Raw genomic sequence first — 22500 nt, 5'->3', positions numbered from 1 at the left:
GATATATGTAAACACAACTGCGTTGGGTTGTGACCCACAGACCAACGAAAACAGAAAGCGAAACTTCCATTAGCTTCTGTAGTGAAAAAGTATTTCTGAAGTTTGCTAATTACACGGAACTCTTGTTGAGAGGAAATAGCAGGGAAGATTTTAAGTTTACTTCAAAGGTATTTGATATAATGGGTAACTTTATAGCGGCTCTTGGCATTAATATTGATGACGTCACATAGTCTCACTCACAAATCCTCAAGTATAGCTGTGCAAATACAAAAATTGCTGAAGGAGATTACTATATTCTTACAAATAAGCTTTCCAAGAAAACAACAGTTGTGACATCATAGTTCCTGAGCAATTACGATTCGAACAATCTCTGCCAATTATCCAGTAACCATGCATCGAGTAACCACGAATCAGTTCTCGCTGCTGCCAAAGGAACTAATTACATGAAATTACCGTAGCCGGATCGGTGCGAAAGAGTAAATTTCTGCGCAATTCGCACACCGTTTTCTGTCACAATGCGCACACCTACGTCATCACGATGTCACGACCAATCAGGAAGCGGCAGTTTAGCAGAGATTTTAATTGCTCATTAAAGTTTTAGTAGGGTATGCCATGTACTTCATCGTCCAAAGATTATATCGAAGCAGGGACCACCATAATCAGCGACTGTTGAGAAAATCTTGCGTCTTTATCCGCGTTCGCTTCTTGCACTTTCTTAATTTTCAAATATGGCCGCGATAATTGGACAATCGCAATTTTATCATAAATATGAAGTTGGCTCGCATTTCCGAAAAGCCGCATTTCAATATTCATTGGTCAGTTACTGGCATTTAGAATAAATTGAGACCACTCTTTACCACCACCCCTAAAAAAAAAAAAAAAAAAAAAAAAAAAAAAAAAGGTCTCTGACGAGTACCGTATTACCCAATTACGTGAGATACTAAAACATTCGTTCCAACGGATCAATTTCAACATTGTTTTTGTTAATCGCTATAATATCAAGAAGAGAATGCCTCTGCAATTAGAACTATGTTCAGTATTGCCTATATTTTTAATTGTCCTAGATATAGTGCTAGGTATATTGGATCGTCTACGCGATGGTTCAGACATAAAATACTCAAACATATGGGTAAATCTATCAGAATTAACCTACCTCGGAGGAGACCTTTCTTCGCTGTCCACCAGCATTCTGTGTCTCCCTTTCACCCACAAAGATTAAGAAGATCTGTCCATAACATCTAACAGACTCGACATTATCATCTCAGAATCTCTGTAAATCGACAAGATGAAACCCGAACTTCACAACAATACAGGCATTCAATTGCTTACGGTGTAAGTTCTCACTTGTTAGGCATGCGTCACCTTATACGTATGTTTTGCCGTTTTCCCACAAAGTCTCTGTGTTTTTCTTGTTGTTCCATTCTGTTACTCATTTATTATTGCTTATTATCTGAACTGTTTTGTCGTTGTTTCTTCTTTTACCAATCATGTTTTATGTTTATTACTTCTAGTCTGATGGAGAGATGTAATTCTTTAAAATGTTACAATAAAGATGTTCACTACAGTCATGGATCTCCTTTTCATTCTCGCCCTCTCTCTATATCTATCTATATATCGATATATACACATATCCTTACACACACAGACATATATATATATATATATATATACATATACATACATACACAACTATTTATAAATACATATACATCCACATCCACATACATAAATACATACAACCATACGTACATAAAACACACACACACACACACACTTGTACGTGTGTGTGTGTGTGTGTGTGTGTGTGTGTGTGTGTGTGTGTATGTATAGGTATATGTATGTATGTGTATATTTTTATATATATGTAGATAGAATTTCCATTTGTAATATATATTTATATATACATACATATATATATATATATATATATATATATATATATATATCCTACATAGGCACATTGGTATTGACATAGATATATATATAGATGGATAGATAAATACACAAATAAATTAATAACCTAATTGTCTTGATCAGAGGTGACAGACCCACAAGCCAAGGTGAAGACAAACATACTCAACTTTTCCTCTTTACCTATCGTATATATGGCTTGGAATCCGAACCATGACTGCCGACAAGGGGAGTCCACCTTTACTGGATTGTACTTCTGCTTTCTCCAAAGCTGCAGCGCCACTGAACGACTGCATCGGTTTTCACCTGTTCGAGATTTAAACACCTGCTGACATACAAGTGTTCGCGAGTATGCATGTGAAGAATATATTACAAAAGGAGGAATATCCAATCCTTTAGCCACAATACCTCAAAAGCCAAAATGGTCCCTCACCATGGCAATCAGTAGTATTTTCATATATCTTTGAAAGTCATGTTAATTGCATTATTCCATTTGCAGTAAGCCTTTGGTTAAAATTGTCGCCGCCATTCTACGGCCAACTTGTTATCTGCTTGAACCAGCCAAGTGTGATTGATAATGTATTAAGATGTATTAAGTATGAGAACACTGGACAGTATCTATGAAAACGGAAGAGTGAGAAAGAAGGGGAAAGAGAGAAAAAGAGAGAAGAGAATGAACTATATATAGGTTGTGAATCATCCCCATTGTATGCCATGTACAATAGAAATGCAGGTGCAAGGGCATTCGCGAACAACCACCTGTGCATGAGTAACATGTATAAAGATAATTACACATAAATTCTAAAACTGAGCACCACTGGGATGTATTGTCCATAGACAGGTCATTCACATGTATGTATTCATTAATTTCTGCATTTATTAAATGATCCTGTCAACGATTATATAGACATATTTGCCGTGAACTCCACTCTCTCTAACCCTCACCCTATCTTTTTCTCTCTCATATATTCATATGATCCAGAGCCAGGAATGAAATGGAAACCCGATCAGATCTTCATTTAATCAAATATTATATGGCGATGATAATGCCACTCTTGCCATCACACAATAACTATTTATATTTTGAATCCTCTGTTCGCTGTCTGTTACATGCAATGCAAGTTCTGCATATACTACTTGCTGGAAGATCTGCGAAGTTTTCCCCGCGCTTTCTACACACCACTCGGCATGAATTGTCCGACACAGGCTGGGCCTGATTCAGCTCAGAGAGTTGAGATCCGTCTCTGAGAGTACTTGGATATGCTTAGCCCAGTGCTCTATAATATTCTCACACAAGACAAGCCAGTCAAGCTTCCCCTGCCACCTGAACGGTTTCATTAATGGAGGAACCATAACTTCGTCTGCTGTCTGACCATTGGAATCACTAAGAACATACGGCTTACCATCACTGCAGTCAGCTCACGCCTACATACTGTACTCATGCACATGTAGTACTAATGGGCTGTCGATGTCACTGTTTTTTTAAAGGGGAACAGCAAAGGAAGTTGTAGTCCCTCCAGACTTATTAGGAATCAGGCGGTAACAGGAGGAGTGGTAACAGCCAAGCAGGAATGGGTAATATTGAGTGATATTAACCCATTGCCGACGGGCATGACATGTACGTACATGTCATACTCACTGTGAGTTTACTTGTTTAATTGTTTTACCTCATAGATGGCTACACTTGTACTAAATCACCAGTGAGCCAATTACGAATACTGCCTGTCTCACCCGTTCAACCTTTTCATTGATTTACGAAAATATTTACGTTATCTTATTTTGCTGTTTATAACAGTATAGTAATTATAATGTTTTAAATAAAATCTTTCTTTCTTTGTTGGATTTCTTGGCTATCAACCAGCGGCATGTGGCCAAGGTTATTAAGCCAATGGATCCTATTTATTCTATCAATCTATATAAGGTCATAAAGTTTTGTCTCCCTTAAAAAAGTGATTACTTTATTTATTATTTTTTCATGGTCTGATAAAAGGTTTGATGTTATTAAGGGTATGTTTTTCATTCTGAAATAGTTTTTTAGTGTTTGTCTATTGTTTTGGTATTGGTGGCAGGATATTAAGATGTGGTCTATTGAGAGATGGTTTGTGCAATGGGGGCACTGTGGAGGGAATCTTTTTTCTAGGTATGGAGTGAGGTGGGTTATCCTTGTGGCGTTGAGTCGTAGGCGTGCCAACACCACCTCCTCCCTTCTGTTTTCCCTGTGGGCCGTGGCCCACAGTTCTATGTTTGGTTTTATTTTTTTTGTGAGTTGGAGGTTGGTCCACTCACTTTGCCACAGGAGATGTATTTTTGCTTTTATAAGAGACACAAAACACCTGAGATCTGTACGAACTATGGTAGTGTCCAGATCGCCAGTTGACCCGGCTAGTTTGTCAGCCTGTTCATTACCATGGATACCAGAGTGACCTGGTACCCATATTAGTTTGATTGATTTGTTGGCACCGTGTAATTTACGAATGATATTACCCAGCAATTCATTTTTAGTGGTATCTAAGGATTTAATAGCTTTAAGTGAACTTAATGAATCTGAAAAAATAACTATTCTATCGTGGGTCGTCGATAGTGCAAAATCAATAGCTTTATCAATGGCAAAAAGTTCCGCAAGAAAAATCGATGTATGATTCGGCAGTCTAAACTTTAGTTCACATTCAGTCGACCATACACCCGCACCTACACACTCATCTGTCTTGGAGCCGTCGGTATATATATGAAAAAAGATAGATGTTTAATAAGGATCTCTCTGAACCTCTGGCGTACCTCACCCTCCGGCGCCATGGCCTTGGCTGATGGAAGCCAGGCTTCCATGATAGAAAAATTGGGTGTTTCCCATGGCGCTATATTTGACTGAACCAGGGTATCGATGGTAGAGAGATCTATACCGACTTTCTCGACGAGGTCGTGGAGTCTCGTGGCAAAGGGCCTAGTGCCTCCATTGCCATTAGGGTGGCTCGGGTCTCGAGCCACCTTTGCGGCATAGGTCAGTGCCAACTGGCCGCGTCTGAGTCGGAGGGGAGGTACTCCTGACTCCACCTCAAGACGCTCGATCCTAGTACATTTAAGGGCTCCAAGACACACACGCAAACAAGCATTCTGCACAGCATCCAATCCTTTCAAACTTGTTTTCGATGCCGAACCATACACGATTGACCCATAGTCTACTTTAGACCTAATCAGGGCTTTATATACCATTAGCAAAGACTGTCTATCAGCTCCCCATTTATTACCAGAAATGCACTTTAATAAATTTAGTGCTTTTTGACATTTATTCTTTAACTGACCAATGTGGTCTTTCCAATTGAGTCTACTATCAAAAAGTAGCCCAAGAAATCTTGCAGAATTTTGAATAGGTATTGGGTGGTTGTCTAGAGTTAGCCTGATGTTCGGCTTCCTCCTATGTGAAAAAATTACCCCAATACTCTTTCTAATGGAAAACTTAAAACCCCACTGGAGGCCCCAGTTATGAATCATATCCAGTGCCAATTGGATGCGATTTGCTGAGAATTCTGCATTATTGCTGGAATGCCATAATGCACAATCATCAGCGTACAGTGAGTATTTAAGATTCCGAGGAGGAGCTGGTAAGATGTCATTTATCATACATAAAAATAATGTTGGTGACAAGACACTTCCTTGTGGGACCCCGTTTGCCTGGACAAAAATGTCCGAAAAAGTGACATTGTCAGAAAACAATTTGACAGAAAACGTTCTGTCAGAAATGAAATTTTGAATAAAACAAGGCAAGTTTCCACGTAATCCGAAAGCATAAAGTTTTCTGAGTAGGCCATATCGCCATGTCATGTCGTAGGCTTTTTCTATATCTAAAAATACTGAAATCAAAAAATCTTTTTTGGCAATTGCCTCTTGAATATGACTGTCCAGCTTTACTAGCTGATCGAGAGTTTGGCGTCCCTTTCGGAAACCGCACTGCTCGTCAACTAGTAAATTACTGGAATTTAAAAAATGCAATAGCCTACTGTTAACAATTCGTTCCATGACCTTGCATAAGCAACTTGTCAACGCAATTGGGCGGTAGGAGATGGCAAATCTGGGATTACCCCCTCCTTTCAATATGGGAATGATGTGGGCGAAGTGCCATGAGTTTGGAAAAGTGTGGCTTTTCCAAATTTCATTGTACACTTCTAGCAACTTAATCATGTCATCATGATTAAGATGCTTCATCATCTCATATCGAATCTCATCGGGGCCTGGGGATGTTCCTCTACAGGCTTCTAGGGCTCGGACAAGCTCATCCATTGTTAGATCTTTATTGTAATCAAAGTCATCTCCTGTGGCAAAGTGAATTGGTTGCAGCTCAGCCGCTTCCTTGATGGGCAGGAATGCGTGATGGTAGTTTGCTGAGCTGCTTGTATGAGAGAACTGCCTTGCGAGTGCATTAGCAATGTCTCTAGGTGAATCCAAATTGTTACCCTCTTCTATTTATTTTATTAATAGTGGACCAAACCTCTGATATTTTGGTATTGCTATTTATTGTAGAGACAAAGCTCCGCCAGGAGTCTCTTTTTGCTTGTCTTATTACTCTACGAGCCCTAGCTCTTGCTTGTTTGTAATTGCAAAAGTTCTCATTGGTGATGTTATTTTGGAAAAGCCTGTAGGCCTTATTGCGTCGGCACAGCGCCCTGCGGCAATCTGGTGTCCACCATGGAACTCTATGCTTAACGCTATCTGTCGAAGTTTTAGGAATGGATAGCAAAGCTGCTTCTAAAATCGAATTCTGAATATTGTTTACTTTATCATCAATGGTTTCTCCTACAAGTTCGAGCTTGACGCTCCTTGTGAAGGCGACCCAGTCTGCTCTTTTTACGTTAAATTTAGGCGCTGAAGGCGTTCTCACTGTGTCGCATGAATATTTAATCAAGATAGGAAGGTGATCGCTTCCCAACGAGTCGTCAATGGTGTGCCACAGGCACTTGGCTGCTATTGATGAAGAGACCAGTGATATATCTATAAAGCTCAAATTCCCGGTATTATCGTCCACCCGCGTGGGACTACCATCATTCAGAAGGACTAATTCAGACTCGTTAATCAGCTTAACTACTTGCTCACCTCTACCATCCACCCGTAGGGAACCCCATAACGTATGATGAGCATTAAAATCACCTAAAATTACTTTATTTTGTGGCAGACGTTCCTGAAGAGCAAAAAGCTCATCATAGATTATCACTTTATCAGGCGGACAGTAAACTGAACATATAGCCAGATACGTGCCATTAATTTTTACTTTGCATGCGACAAACTCCAAAGTAGAATCAATAGTCACTTCTGTAAAAGGGAGGCTTTGGTGGATGTACATGGCGACTCCGCCTCCACCCCTACCCTCACGATCCTTCCGACATAAATGGTAGTTCCTGAGCGATACGACCTCGTCAGAGAGGAGGTTTGTCAAATGAGTTTCTTGGAGAACTATAATATCGGGAGCATAGGACGAGGCTAATAATTTAAGGTCATTTACTTTAGATCTAATACTTCGACAGTTCCATTGTATAATGGTTGACGCGATGATTACGTTTTATGGGGTTTGGAAGTGCCTTGTCCACCTGTTTTTATTTTCTTTTTATGGGAGGGAGGCGCCTCCTCTCCCTCTCTTCCCGGGGACCTCTCACGGGATGGTTTGGAGACAGAAGCCTCCATGTCCTGCACCTCCTGGCGAGGGAGACGACTGACAGACTGCGACCTGCTTCTCTCTCGAGAAACCGATCGCGAGCCAGACGAAGTCCTCACAGGAGTAGCCCGGACGGGGAGGTGCGCTCCAGACTGTGATTCGGTATCATCCTCCTTATGTTGTTTAGGCTGGGTTGATGCAGCCATTTGATTGACCAATTTTGTCAGTTGATATACTTTAATATTTAATTCTTTAACGGTTTGTTTGAGTTCGGCAATTTCCTTATCCTTAGCTGCAAGCTGTTGACTGACATCACTTGTACTAGGGGTGTTGCTAGTTACCGCTGCAGCATAGGAAGTATCGGGTTTGTGTGTCAAACTTTCCACTTTCCTCTTAGCTTCAGTATAACTAACTTCATGCTTTCTCATATATGCCAATGTTTCAGTCTCCTTCTTCAGGATGCTGCACTCGGCAGATCCTGAAGTGAATTTAGAAGAATCTTTGTCAATACATCTTAATGAGGTGTGTCCGAATTTTTGGCATCTGTTACAATGCATTGGCTTTTGGACATAAGGTCTTACTTGTACTCGTTCATAACCGACGTTGACATATTCAGGGATTTTATTCAAGGCAAAAGTCAAAAAACACAGTCCAGTTTTCGTTCGCACATTCCCGTCCTTCTTGGTCATACAATGAACGTCCACTACGTCTTGGTCCTTCATGCTCTCAAGAATTTCACTTTCATCCATCGTCCTCAAATCCCTGTGAAAGATTACTCCCTTACAGGTATTTGGGCCAATAGGGATAGTTACTTTAACTCGAAGATCATGAATTTGCGTCAGCTTAAGTAAATCCTTAATCTGGGAGTTGTATTGTACTTTAACAAGGAGGCTTCCATCTCGCAATTTTTTCACAAAATCAAAGTCGCCGTCCACTTGACCATCAAGGACCTTTTTGATGATAAAGGGGTTCACGTTCAAAAGCGACTGATTTTCATTCACGCATTTTACATTCGCGAACCTTGCATTCTGGGTGGGGATTGTGAAAAGTGGTCGTCTCGTCTTGTCATTAGTGGGGGTACCATTGTTCGTCATCAGATTAGTCTTAGAAGGGTCTTTAGTCGTCCCTCCTCCTTTAGGAGGAGAAGGGGTAGCCGGGGTATCACTCATACTGGGTATCGGACCAGGTCCGACCCCTTTACTCAAAATCGTAGTACTGAAGGGACAAAAAACCTCTTAACTTTTGTTATCAACCTAACAGCAATAGCTAAGAGAGTAAGGCAGTTTTTCGTCCTCTACCCCCTCAGTGGAAGCCTGGTTGCGTTCTCCAGTACCACAGAGGGATCGAGTTATGTGTGGGACACTTCCTTACCGCCGAACTTGCCTAGGCGAAGGACGGTAATTCAATGCCCACCCCCCAAGCGAATACGGGAGTTCCGAGGAACTCCGGTAGGCTCAGGAAAGTCACATTATAAGGAAAAGATTTCAGGACCAAAGAAAAAGTGCGCCCAAATGACGCCCCAGACTACTGGGCCTCCCTACCCAGGGGTCAAAGCCACAAGGGCTACCCTGGTGTAGAAGAGAGCTGCGGGTCTGGGGTGGGGTGCTGACTACTACTACTGTAGCCTCGTGTCACCTGCAAAGCAATAGCACTGAAGGTGCTGGCAAAGCACAACAAATGTTCTGCAATTACAGGATGTTACTTTACTGCTATTTACGTTAAGAGAACTCAGGAACAACAATGTCAAGCGAGACAAGAGGCCCCGGGCTCCAGGGTAGCTCAAGTGGCACAAGACCTAGTGTTTGTTGTTACTGCGTTGTAAACAAGGTGTTCGCTCATCAGAGTTTCGACCACGAGTGTGTCTGTCTTAAATAAAAGTAACACCATCAATATTTAAAGCATTAGTAAAAAATACGTTTATCCCGCCAACTCAATGAAAGGTGTAGTCAAGTAAAGTCACAAGATATACTAATTGACTCCTTTGTGTCTAAGCACTAGCAGAGCCATCTATGTGCTAACAAAAAAATATAAAAAATGAGCACAGCATTTTCCCCATGTTTTATTAATTTTCCAATGGCAATGGGTTAAATTGCGCAAAGGCAGTGCTAGAAGTTATTGAACAAAGCATGTCCACCCATCCTAATGAGTGACCATTTGTAAGTTAAGGGAATGAGGGTCTTACCAAGTGGTTCTTAACCTGGCGGGCGCGCCCCATAGGGTGGCTTCAGTATTTTCTGATGTGGGTACGAGCCCTTGGGAAAAAACAGTAATTTCTCTAATTATCTTTATTGTTCTCTTAATGAGTGCACGGTCACAGATCAAAAGTTTAATAATAATGCGACTAATTCATCAAACTCATTTAAAAGACTAAAATATTTAAGGTAATTTTATTTCCAGATGCAAGGGGGGCTTGGAGGGAAGAACAGCTTCCTAAAGGGGGTGTGGTAGTTAACAGGTTAAGAACTAGTGGTCTAACCAAAGGAGATTGAAAGTGCTTCCAGCCTGACTACTTTACAAAGAATTTATCATATACGGTGGGTGACAAAAACTTTATTTGTCCTATCATAATATATCATGGATCATGACAGAAGTTATATATATACACTTTTTTATTTATTTTATTTTATTTTTGTTTTGCCATCGCCGATGTTGGTGGTTCTCATCTCACTATTATATCTACGATAGACTAAACCACTACCATATCTAGGTTTGATTTAACCAACTTTTGCTCACCCGTAATGTGCGTACGAATTTGCACGGATTTACTAAGGTTGGGTCTGTCGTAGATATGAATATAAGTTGAGAACCACCAACATTTTATATATATATATATATATATATATATATATATATATGCATATATATATACATACATACATACATATATATAAATATATATACACACTTATATATACATTCATTTATGATATATATACTTATATATATATCAGAAATATAGTTAGCTATATATACATATATATATATATATATATATATATATATATATATATATATATGATATGTATATGTATACATATGTATATATGTATATAATAAATATATATGTATGTATGTAAAGATATGTATTTATAATATGTATATATATGTGTATATACATACATACATATGTGTGGCCTTCGACCTGCACATGACCTTCAAACAATTGCCTGATCTCTTCATGACCGCATATCGCTTTACTCCGACTGCGATGGACTGACGCGCCTCGGAATACGTGGACGAGACTTGAGGCTTCGTTCGGGTTTCGGTCGATTCGGGTTGAAGGTGGAATGAGGGCGAGGGAGGAGCAGAACAGCCCTGGTTGTGGAAGGGTGTGAGTATAGCTGGTCGCTGGTCGGAGGAGCAGGGTTATGGATACGATAATTGACCTTTGAAAGTTGACCTTAATTGTCCACCCGCATTCCTGTATAAGTATGTTTTACAGTGAATATTATTTCTGGTGTTTTGTGTGAATATATGTTGGCGGATGAGGTGATTTTTTGTTATACGGTGATTGGTGTAAAGTTAATTATAAAGTGTCTTTATTATCCCTACCTTGTATACTTTATATTACTTTAAAATATGCAATACCATAAAAAAAAAGAAAACCAATGAAATGTAATGAAGAATAGAAACATATATAATAGTAATGGTTGTAACAGAAAATACAAGCGGAACATCTTGATAAGTGATGATCAATTAGTGAAGAGCTAGCATATTAATTAATAATGAATGATAATAGTAATGACAATAAAACTAAGGTAAAAGAAGCATAAGAAACATAATAATTAAGAAGTGTGATCACATCAGAACTAACACACAGGAAAAATACGTACTTCTGAGTGGACTGGATATTAAATTAAAAGACTCCAAAGGATAGTTACAAAGGGTTTTTCGACTGACACCAAATTATATAGACTTAGATTGGGTTCTGTTATGCACCCCGTTCTGGAACAATCGGTGTCACTGTCAATGAACGAACGCTACGTGACATTATATATATATCTTCATATATATACATATATATATGTACATACATATATATACATATATATACACACATATATATGTAATATAGATACACATATATATATGTATAGTTATTTATATAAGGTTATATATACATATATGTTGTTGTATATACATACACAAACACACAATCCTTTGCCTTTTGTCTCGGAGACGGAGACTGAGGCCCTTGTCTTAACTAATTCTGCATAGTCTTTTCTCATCCCCTTTCCTTTTCCCTCCCATCTTCACCCCCTTCTTCTGTCCACTTATCCTAATCACAATACTCTACCATAGTGCTATATGACTTTCTATGTCTATCACATATATTTGTTTTGACCATTAACCACACACTAGGGCATGTACATAAGCACTGTTTGTATGAGCCATTAGACCAAAAGACCACGTGACTGCTTACCAATTTGGAACCATCACACCAGCGAGGACTTCGATGACGATTACATCTGACCTCGTCTGACCCTTCAGTTAGCTCCCAGAAGTCACCGTGCCCAGGTCATCCACTAGCCTCCGGCCCACCAGGGTTGGCATGCCGGACACGCGACACCTCGCTCAGTGCTTATCCAAGACAACGTCTCGTGTGTTCCCTTTACTGTGTCGTACTCTTCCTTAAAAAAGAGTCAAGCCGCTTAACCACTATGACTGCCCAACCAGTCACAGCCATTGTACTAAAGGTTCTATAGTCATTACAAACTAGTGGCAGGGTGGTCGTTGCGTCCTTTTGGCTCGCAATACACAGTCTCCGATATCCGCTCGACCAACGCTTCCACGATAGACCATGTCTTCAAAACCACATGAATACACATTTTGGGCCTTTCCATTCCTTTTCCCTCTCTTTTTCCATAAATGTGTAAAGCCGTATGTACAGTCACTCTCACTCTCCTGACCTTAGATCGCATTACTGTGTGATTACGGTATTTGCCAACAAACACGAAATATCGTTCATTAATTATTTAATTGATATATCTCGTTGTTGGAAATTTTAATTCTTTCACCTACAACGAATTTAACGCGTTCGTGATTGGCATCATATAGTTCTATTAATGGATCTCGTTCCACTCCTCGGCCCGAGCTGACCTCACTTTCTCTCCCTTCCGGTCGGTTGTTTACGTGAAAGGGCCAAAAGGTGACCGCTCGTTTTTTCCGTAATTTGGTTGTTGTTGTTGGCACCATAGGGGTAATCGTAGCATCGTTACATTTCTCATTGGTAGCACGTTCTATCGGCGCTAGAACGGAGCTTGTAACGCGATTTTTCATAAATGTATTATTTTGAGTATAGCGTTAGGATCTTCCCCATATCATAGTGCACAGGGATGCCCGATATAACTCGGGATTGCGTATATCGCCTAATGGGTCTACGCTCCGACAGTACGATATTAAGTACAAGTTATTCGTTCGATCGGCAACTTTTGTGTCGGTGTGACCCGCAGTTACGTCCGTTCATTAATGTAGGACTAGTGTTTAAGCTAGAATTGTTATTCGCTTACTAATCACGCCCTACTCCCCCTCTAGAAGTCGCTTGGATGTTTTGGGTAAATCTTAGTTAGATACTTGTAGGGTATGTCACAGATGCGCAGAGTAGAGCGGGTTATTTATAGATTTTAACGTCTCGTTCAATTCACTTCACATCGTTCCGCATTTTGGGTACAATGACCCCCCGTCGATGAAGTCTTACATAATCTGATATGCATAGCTAGACATAGCTACCTCGGCATCTCAGAATTTCTGACCCATGAAGATTTGCTTGCGAGAAAGCTTTCGAATAATTTTTCACGTTCATTAGAGCATATATTCCGTCGCGTATCATTAAATGTTGAATTCAGTGTGGTAGTTGAAATAATTTTGCATTACTAGCATTGCTAATTTATCGCGTTATTGTTAAAGTGAACGTAAATCTTCGTGTTTGTGATACATTTTCTGTGTGAGCTCAGTCTCAGTCACACACACACACACACACACACACAATCACTCACTCATTCATGCGGAATAAAAAACACCTTTTCATTAATAGGGTTTGTTGCTGTCGTAGTTGCAGGCGTTAAGATCTATGATGTATCTATTTTGCCCGCTATTTTGTCATTCGTGACGAGTGACTCTACATGATGTGCAATATCGTATTTTACATACATTTCTTCTCTGTGTGACGACAGTTGGTTCAAGTAAATCCTTGCGGATTGCCTTGTCGCTTCCCTTATCTACTCTTATGTCTATCAGAGACGGCTGGTAGTTCAAGCCAGGTCCTTGCGGATCGCTACTGACGTCTCCCTCCCCTATCATCTTCTCTGTCTTTGTGAAAGTAAAACACAAAAGGAAAAACAAATGAAAATAAAGTAAAAACAAACATTAAAAACTGTAATCTATATAAATAACCGGCTAGTAGCACATAACATGCCTCTGGGCTAGTACAATGGTAACGTGCCGGCCTCTCATCCGAGGGGTCGGCGGTTCGCGCCCCGCCCAGGCGCGAGAAGTTGCAATTGTCGCCTGGAGGTTACTGCTGTGGCTCGTCACCACAGTGGGTAAGGACTATCAGCCGAGTCATCACCAGCTGACACACGTTAACGACTCGGCATAAGTCGACACAGGCCGGACTCCTCTCATGGGCTTAACCCGGGCGAGGCTCAGCTTCGTATATCGGACTTATCCTTAGCACTGAACATCCCCTCTCCCCTCCCCTCTGTGGTTTCATTTTCCCTTACTATCTTGACCCTTACGTGTATGATCTGGTTCCCCGACTATACATAGCAGTTGGACCGACGATAGCCGACATGGCACCGAAGGAGGAACCTGCTGCAGAAACGGTCACCTTAGGATGCTGTGGGAAGGACGTCACCGGAAGATGCGGACCAGGATGTTTGTCAGAGCAGGTATTAAGCCGCCCCAGGATGCAGTGGAAGGGCGCCGCCCGTAGATCCAGCGAGAGACTAAGAACTCGCCAGCGCAGGTACCAGTCGCCCCATGATGCTGTGGAAGGGCGCCACCTGCCTGGATACCCGCAGATCCAGTCAAATTCCAGGAGCTCGTCAGTGCAGGTATCAACCACCCTCAGATGCCGAAGATGACGCCGCCTGCCCGGACGCCCGTAGATCCAGACAAAGACTACGAGGACATCTGGACGAGGACTACGAGGAAGTTCAGAAGAATCCGAAGTCGAGGAGGACCTATGCGAGACCTTCGAGCAAGTATCGACGTCCTTCCAGCTTGGCTGACAACGTTTGACGGATCTCGAACTCATGTGAACGAAAGAAAGGAGAGAAAGAAAGAAAGAAAAGAGAAGAAAGAAATAAAAAAAGAACAACAATGGCAAAAGGGGCGAGACAATTTAGAGGCGATTTTTATGAAGGAAATTGGGGATTTACTAAAAACAGCGCAGTGGATTAAACAGCTTCCAGGAAAAATAAAAACAAACACACAAAAAAACTACACGTGTAGTACTGACGATTTCCCTGAATTCTTTATTGCCAAATAATATTTAAAAAACATCCAGGGAGTGACCGTTTCACTGACTAGAAAACTAGATAAAATATGCGTTTGGTTCTGTCCACTATGTTTATCTTTATTTTTCTAGTATAATGATTTTTGCGCTTCCCTGTAATTAATCTATTGCACTTTTTTACGTTATGCCATGGTTAGTAATGCTAATGTGCCAACGTTGCAAATTGCATCCCACGGCAAGGAAGATGCACTTCTCTTCTTTAAAGGTGATTTAATGAATTGATTTTTAAGGGTCAAAAGTTGCAAACGACAACAACCCTTAAAAGGTCCCCTCAGAGAACACAAAAAACATGCCAGGTACTCGTCTCTTCACACTACCATTCGTTCTCTATTTTCCTGTACCTTTCGTGAAGCACTGTTACGCTGCTTGTTTCCACTATCACTCTCCCGTCTCCACTCGTTCGTGCTGCAATCGAGCAACAAAAACACTCTTAATCTATATCTTGAATTTCACTGTAACACTCATTTATTTATGAACTTGAAATATGTGGATAGCTTCTTTGAACATTAAGTAATATTCCAACTTGCATTTTTAAGCGTAATCAATTCCTTACACATCTAGAGGCTTAATGCGTGTAAACAATTTGCCTGACAAAACAAACGTAATATCTTAAAAAAATACTACATACTCATCACTACATACTTAATCTCCTTGACACTGTAAATGAATAGTAATATAAAAGTAGCAAATATGAGACTGTAGAAAATAAATACATCTTTTGTCTGGATACTGAATCATAAATCTAACCAAATGTTGTATCGCTACTAACATTCGCAAAAAAATGTAATGTGACCTTTGGGGCAAACGAGTACAAATCTCGTTCACAACACAAACTCATGCCTCCAATATTAAGCATGAAGTCTATCATTCTTAATATAAAGGAAATGACAAGAATGGAAAGATCGAATGCCAATTGGTTGGAGCCATTGCTATGCGACAGAGTGGTGGCGCAAGGATCCTTCAGGAAAGAAAAAAAAGGAGAAAAAGAAGAAGGAAGACAGAAAAAGAAGAGAGAAAAAGAAAAAGGAAGAGAGAGAAAGATCCTACAGGAGAGAAAAAGAAGAAGGAAGAGAGAAAAAGATCCTTCAGGAGAGAAAAAGAAGATTAAATCAACATCCCGAGCGCCAGGCTGAAGAACGGAGCAAGGCAGCGGAGCACGGCGTTGGCAGAGGGACAACGGCGGCAAAAACGGACGGTAAAGGTGGCGCCGTGAAGGTTTCTTAAGAACTGTTCGATTTTTATGGATGCTTTGTCGAAATGGAGGGAAGCGGGCGGGTAATTGTCCGGGAGAGGAATGACCAGGCAAGTAGACACGTAGTAATTACCCCAGAACTTTATGTCTATCTCTCTTGTAATTATAAGCATAAACAATATTTACCGCCTGCCATATGTGACGCAAGTGATTCAAAGCATACTAGAAAATAAAGGTCAACATGAAAATGCAAAATCTGCCAATAATAGGTATGAACTTCATATATGAAAAAAAAGGTCTCTGCAATACTTACCTCAGGTACATTTTCCTTTTCGAAGCGTTTGTCATTCTTCTCGGAGAAAATAACTTTAACAGTATATTAAGTACAAAAATAATGAAATGATTTAAAAACAAGATCTTGACATGTCTTTCCTCAAAGTACACTAAATTTCACTTGTATCTGTAAATTCACTGCATTATAACACAAAACGGAGATCCGCTTAGCCACGCGTACAGTCTGGTGTTTCACGCAAGTCTAATCTGATCCCAAGGTGTCTTATCAAAGATTAATTCTGTTGCGCAATAGGCCATATCAGATCGCATTTTTTTTTTTTTTATAGATTTTCTGTTCAGTTTAAAAATATTTTGAACATTTACTGAGGGTACAAAATTATCCATTCAAGGTTAATATTTTTTTTCTACTAAATTGTCTAATATGTGATGGAATTAGAAATTATGATGGCATTTAGCATATTAAGAGAACTGCGATATTTTTAAACTAAATTGTAAGAGATAGGAATGAAAATACGAAGGAAAGAAAAAAGGCTACATTTATAAACCGGTTTAATGATATGAATTACCAGTACATTTATACGTTTCATGTCAATATTGAAATAAATAACACATAGAATATTGTTTTTTCTGTGCCATAATTGCTAAGGTACAGTTGATGAATATTTGGCAACTCTATGTGAGGGGTGTCCTAGTAACTGTTATTTTGGGTGAAATGTATATTTTTTGTTTGTTTTCGGGCTCAGGGGTGTTAAGAACAAATAAAAGGTTGTTCACAGCTGGTATGTCCGAACGAACAATTAAACATTAAAAATATATAAAAATAACGCCTATAATATTATGTCTTAAATTGTATATATAATACTTGAGAATACATGTGAACAGGAAATGCCCCCCACCCCCCCAAATAACTCTAAAGAGATAAGGCTTCCGATACGCCAATCTCTTACAAACACCCTGTACTACCTTATCTCTGATAAAGGCAACATGGAGGTGGCAGTTACGTGTTGTTTGCATTGTTTATCATTTACAACAGCAATTCGCAAACTTTCCATGCCACGTGATCCTTTCAAAGCTGCGTCAGATGGCGCTCTTAATCCATTTTATAGAGTGACTTATTTCAGCAATGATTCTCTTTTTCACTTTACACTTTTCACTCAATTTGTTTTATTGTCTGCATTTTTCAACATGTCAATCTGTTCCTTTTGTTTTTTCTTTCATTTCGTTATATTTATATATAATATATAAGGAATTATATATTTTCATATGTAGCTAAGATTCAAGAAGAAAGAAGTTTCGAAGATTTATTTATTTTCATTCATTAGCTAACTCTTTTGTGGCTAAGCAATCGCTGAGCCATCTATGTGCTGAGACAATTCACAAAAATATAAAAAATGAGCGCTGCATTTTCCCCATTTTTTATTCATTTTCCTCGGCGGCAATGGGTTAAGGAAATGAGGGTATTCTGAAGTATTATATATACGATTTAACCCCATAGGGTGGCTTCAGTATTTTCTGATGTGGGTGCGAGCCCTTGGGAAAAACAGTAAATTCTCTAATTATCTTTGTTGTTCTCTTAATGAGTGCACGGTCACAGATCAAAAGTTTAATAATAATGCGACTAATTCATCAAACTCATTTAAAAGACTAAAATATTTAAGGTAATTTTATTTCCAGATGCAAGGGGGGCTTGGAGGGAAGAACAACTTCCTAAAGGGGGTGTGGTAGTTAACAGGTTAAGAACTAGTGGTCTAACCAAAGGAGATTGAAAGTGCTTCCAGCCTGACTACTTTACAAAGAAATTATCATATACGGTGGGTGACTTTATTTGTCCTATCATAATATTTCATGGATCATGACAGAAGTTATATATATACACTTTTTTATTTATTTTATTTTATTTTTGTTTTGCCATCGCCGATGTTGGTGGTTCTCATCTCACTATTATATCTACGATAGACTAAGCCACTACCATATCTAGGTTTGATTTAACCAACTTTTGCTCACCCGTAATGTGCGTACGAATTTGCACGGATTTACTAAGGTTGGGTTTGTCGTAGATATGAATATAAGTTGAGAACCACCAACAATTTATATATATATATATATATATATATATATATGTATATATATACATACATACATATATATATAAATATATATACACACTTATATATACATTCATATATGATATATATACTTATATATATATATTAGAAATATAGTTAGCTATATATACATACATATATATGTATGATATGTATATGTATACATATGTATATATATGTATATAATAAATATATATGTATGTATGTATAGATATGTATTTATAATATATATATGTGTATATACATACATACATGTGTGGCCTTCGACCTGCACATGACCTTCAAACAATTGCCTGATCTCTGCATGACCGCATATCGCTTTACTCCGACTGCGATGGACTGACGCGCCTCGGAATACGTGGACGAGACTTGAGGCTTCGTTCGGGTTTCGGTCGATTCGGGTTGAAGGTGGAATGAGGGCGAGGGAGGAGGAGAACAGTCCTGGTTGTGGAAGGGTGTGAGTATAGCTGGTCGCTGGTCGGAGGAGCAGGGTTATGGATACGATAATTGACCTTTATATTAAAAAGTTGACCTTAATTGTCCACCCGCATTCCTGTATAAGTATGTTTTACAGTGTATATTATTTCTGGTGTTTTGTGTGAATATATGTTGGCGGATGAGGTGATTTTTTGTTATCCGGTGATTGGTGTAAAGTTAATTATAAAGTGTCTTTATTCTCCCTACCTTGTATATTTTATATTACTCACCAAATTGTATAGACTTAGATTGGGTTCTGTTATGCACCCCGTTCTGGAACAATCGGTGTCACTGTCAATGAACGAACGCTACGTGACATTATATATATATCTTCATATATATACATATATATATATATGTACATACATATATATATACACACATATATGTAATATAGATACACACATATATGTAATATAGATACACACATATATATGTATAGTTATTTATATAAGCTTATATATACATATATTATGTTGTATATACATACACAAACACACAATCCTTTGCCCTTTGTCTCGGAGACGGAGACTGAGGCCCTTGTCTTAACTAATTCTGCATAGTCTTTTCTCATCCCCTTTCCTTTTCCCTCTCATCTTCACCCCCTTCTTCTGTCCACTTATCCTAATCACAATACTTTACCATAGTGCTATATGACTTTCTATGTCTATCACATATATTTGTTTTGACCATTAACCACACACTAGGGCACGTACATAAGCACTGTTTGTATGAGCCATTAGACCAAAAGACCACGTGACTGCTTACCAATTTGGAACCATCACACCAGCGAGGACTTCGATGACGATTACATCTGACCTCGTCTGACCCTTCAGTTCGCTCCCAGAAGTCACCGTGCCCAGGTCATCCACCAGGGTTGGCATGCCGGACACGCGACACCTCGCTCAGTGCTTACCCAAGACAACGTCTCGTGTGTTCCCTTTACTGTGTCGTACTCTTCCTTAAAAAAGAGTCAAGCCGCTTAACCACTATGACTGCCCAACCAGTCACAGCCATTGTACTAAAGGTTCTATAGTCATTACAAACTAGTGGCAGGGTGGTCGTTGCGTCCTTTTGGCTCGCAATACACAGTCTCCGATATCCGCTCGACCAACGCTTCCACGATAGACCATGTCTTCAAAACCACATGAATACACATTTTGGGCCTTTCCATTCCTTTTCCCTCTCTTTTTCCATAAATGTGAAAAGCCGTATGTACAGTCACTCTCACTCTCCTGACCTTAGATCGCATTACTGTGTGATTACGGTATTTGCCAACAAACACGAAATATCGTTCATTAATTATTTAATTGATATATCTCGTTGTTGGAAATTTTAATTCTTTCACCTACAACGAATTTAACGCGAGATGGGCATCATATAATTCTATTAATGGATCTCATTCCATTCCTCGGCCCGAGCTGACCTTATTTTCTCTCCCTTCCGGTCGGTTGTTTACGTGAAAGGGCCAAAAGGTGACCGCTCGTTTTTCCCGTAATTTGGTTGTTGTTGTTGGCACCATAGGGGTAATCGTAGCATCGTTACATTTCTCATTGGTAGCACGTTCTATCGGCGCTAGAACGGAGCTTGTAACGCGATTTTTCATAAATGTATTATTTTGAGTATAGCGTTAGGATCTTCCCCATATCATAGTGCACAGGGATGCCCGATATAACTCGGGATTGCGTATATCGCCTAATGGGTCTACGCTCCGACAGTACGATATTAAGTACAAGTTATTCGTTCGATCGGCAACTTTTGTGTCGGTGTGACCCGCAGTTACGTCCGTTCATTAATGTAGGACTAGTGTTTAAGCTAGAATTGTTATTCGCTTACTAATCACGCCCTACTCCCCCTCTAGAAGTCGCTTGGATGTTTTGGGTAAATCCCAGTTAGATACTTGTAGGGTATGTCACAGATGCGCAGAGTAGAGCGGGTTATTTATAGATTTTAACGTCTCATTCAATTCACTTCATATCGTTCCGCATTTTGGGTACAATGACCCCCCGTCGATGAAGTCTTACATAATCTGATATGCATAGCTAGACATGGCTACCTCGGCATCTCAGAATTTCTGACCCATGAAGATTTGCTTGCGAGAAAGCTTTCGAATAATTTTTCACGTTCATTAGAGCATATATTCCGTCGCGTATCATTAAATGTTGAATTCATTGTGGTAGTTGAAATAATTTTGCATTACTAGCATTGCTAATTTATCGCGTTATTGTTCTAGTGAACGTTAATCTTCGTTTTTGTGATACATTTTCTGTGTGAGCTCAGTCTCAGTCACACACACCCACACACACACAATCACTCACTCATTCATGCGGAATAAAAAACACTGAAACCTTTTCATTAATAGGGTTTGTTGCTGTCGTAGTTGCAGGCGTTAAGATCTATGATGTATCTCTTTTGCCCACGATTTTGTCAGTCGTGATGAGTGACTCTACATGATGTGCAATATCTTATTTTACATACATTTCTTCTCTGTGTGACGACAGTTGGTTCTAGTAAATCCTTGCTGATTGCCTTGTCGTTTCCCTTATCTACTCTTATGTCTATCAGAGTCGGCTGGTAGTTCAAGCCAGGTCCTTGCGGATCGCTACTGACGTCTCCCTCCCCTATCATCTTCTCTATCTTTGTGAAAGTAAAACACAAAAGGAAAAAAAAAAAAGGAAAATAAAGTAAAAACAAACATTAAACACTGTAATTTATATAAATAACCGGCTAGTGGCACATAACAAGCCTCCGGGCTAGTACAGTGGTAACGTGTCGGCCTCTCATCCGAGGGGTCGGCGGTTCGCGCCCCGCCCAGGCGCGAGAAGTTGCAATTGTCGCCTGGAGGTTACTGCTGTGGCTCGTCACCACGGTGGGTAAGTACTAAGCTCAGCCGAGTCAGCACCAGCTGGCACATGTTAACGAGTCGGCATAAGTCGTCACAGGCCGGGCTCCTCTCATGGGCTTAGCCCGGGCGAAGCTCAGCTTCGCATATCGGACTTATCCATAGCACTGAACATCCCCTCTCCCCTCCCCTCTGTTGTTTCCTTTTCCCTTACTATCTTGACCCTTACGTGTATGATCTGGTTCCCCGACTATACATAGCAGTTGGACCGACGATAGCCGACATGGCACCGAAGGAGGACCCTGCTGCAGAAACGGTCACCTTAGGATGCTGTGGGAAGGACGTCACCGGAAGATGCGGACCAGGATGTTTGTCAGAACAGGTATTAACATAGTTCGTACAGATCTCAGGTATTTTGTGTCTCTCATAAAAACAAAAATACATCTGTGGCAAAGTGAGTGGACCAACCTGACAAATAAAATCGGACAAAATATAGAACTGTGGCACACATCCCACAAGAAA

The 22500-nt window shown here is 39.9% G+C and overlaps 1 protein-coding gene across 2 annotated transcripts in view; it reads right to left on the bottom strand.

Annotated features, from left to right (window-relative positions):
* Positions 1–16766, bottom strand: part of LOC125045101 (carbohydrate sulfotransferase 13-like) — a 46532-nt gene extending 29766 nt beyond the window's left edge. The window contains exon 1 of one of the 2 annotated variants that reach the window (XM_047642206.1): positions 16574–16766. In XM_047642206.1, the coding sequence (XP_047498162.1) occupies positions 16574–16608 (35 nt within the window). In that variant the 5' untranslated portion in view covers positions 16609–16766. Of the gene's footprint in view, positions 1–2094; positions 2189–16573 lie in introns of those variants that run through there. The other variant, XM_047642207.1, reaches the window with a different exon arrangement.
* Between the last annotated feature and the right edge of the window lie 5734 nt (positions 16767–22500).

This window comes from Penaeus chinensis, chromosome 36 (assembly GCF_019202785.1).
Source record: "Penaeus chinensis breed Huanghai No. 1 chromosome 36, ASM1920278v2, whole genome shotgun sequence".
Classification (NCBI taxonomy): Eukaryota; Metazoa; Arthropoda; class Malacostraca; order Decapoda; family Penaeidae; genus Penaeus; species Penaeus chinensis.
The sequence above is the reverse complement of the archived record's forward strand: the minus strand, read 5'-3'. Positions and strand labels throughout refer to the sequence as shown.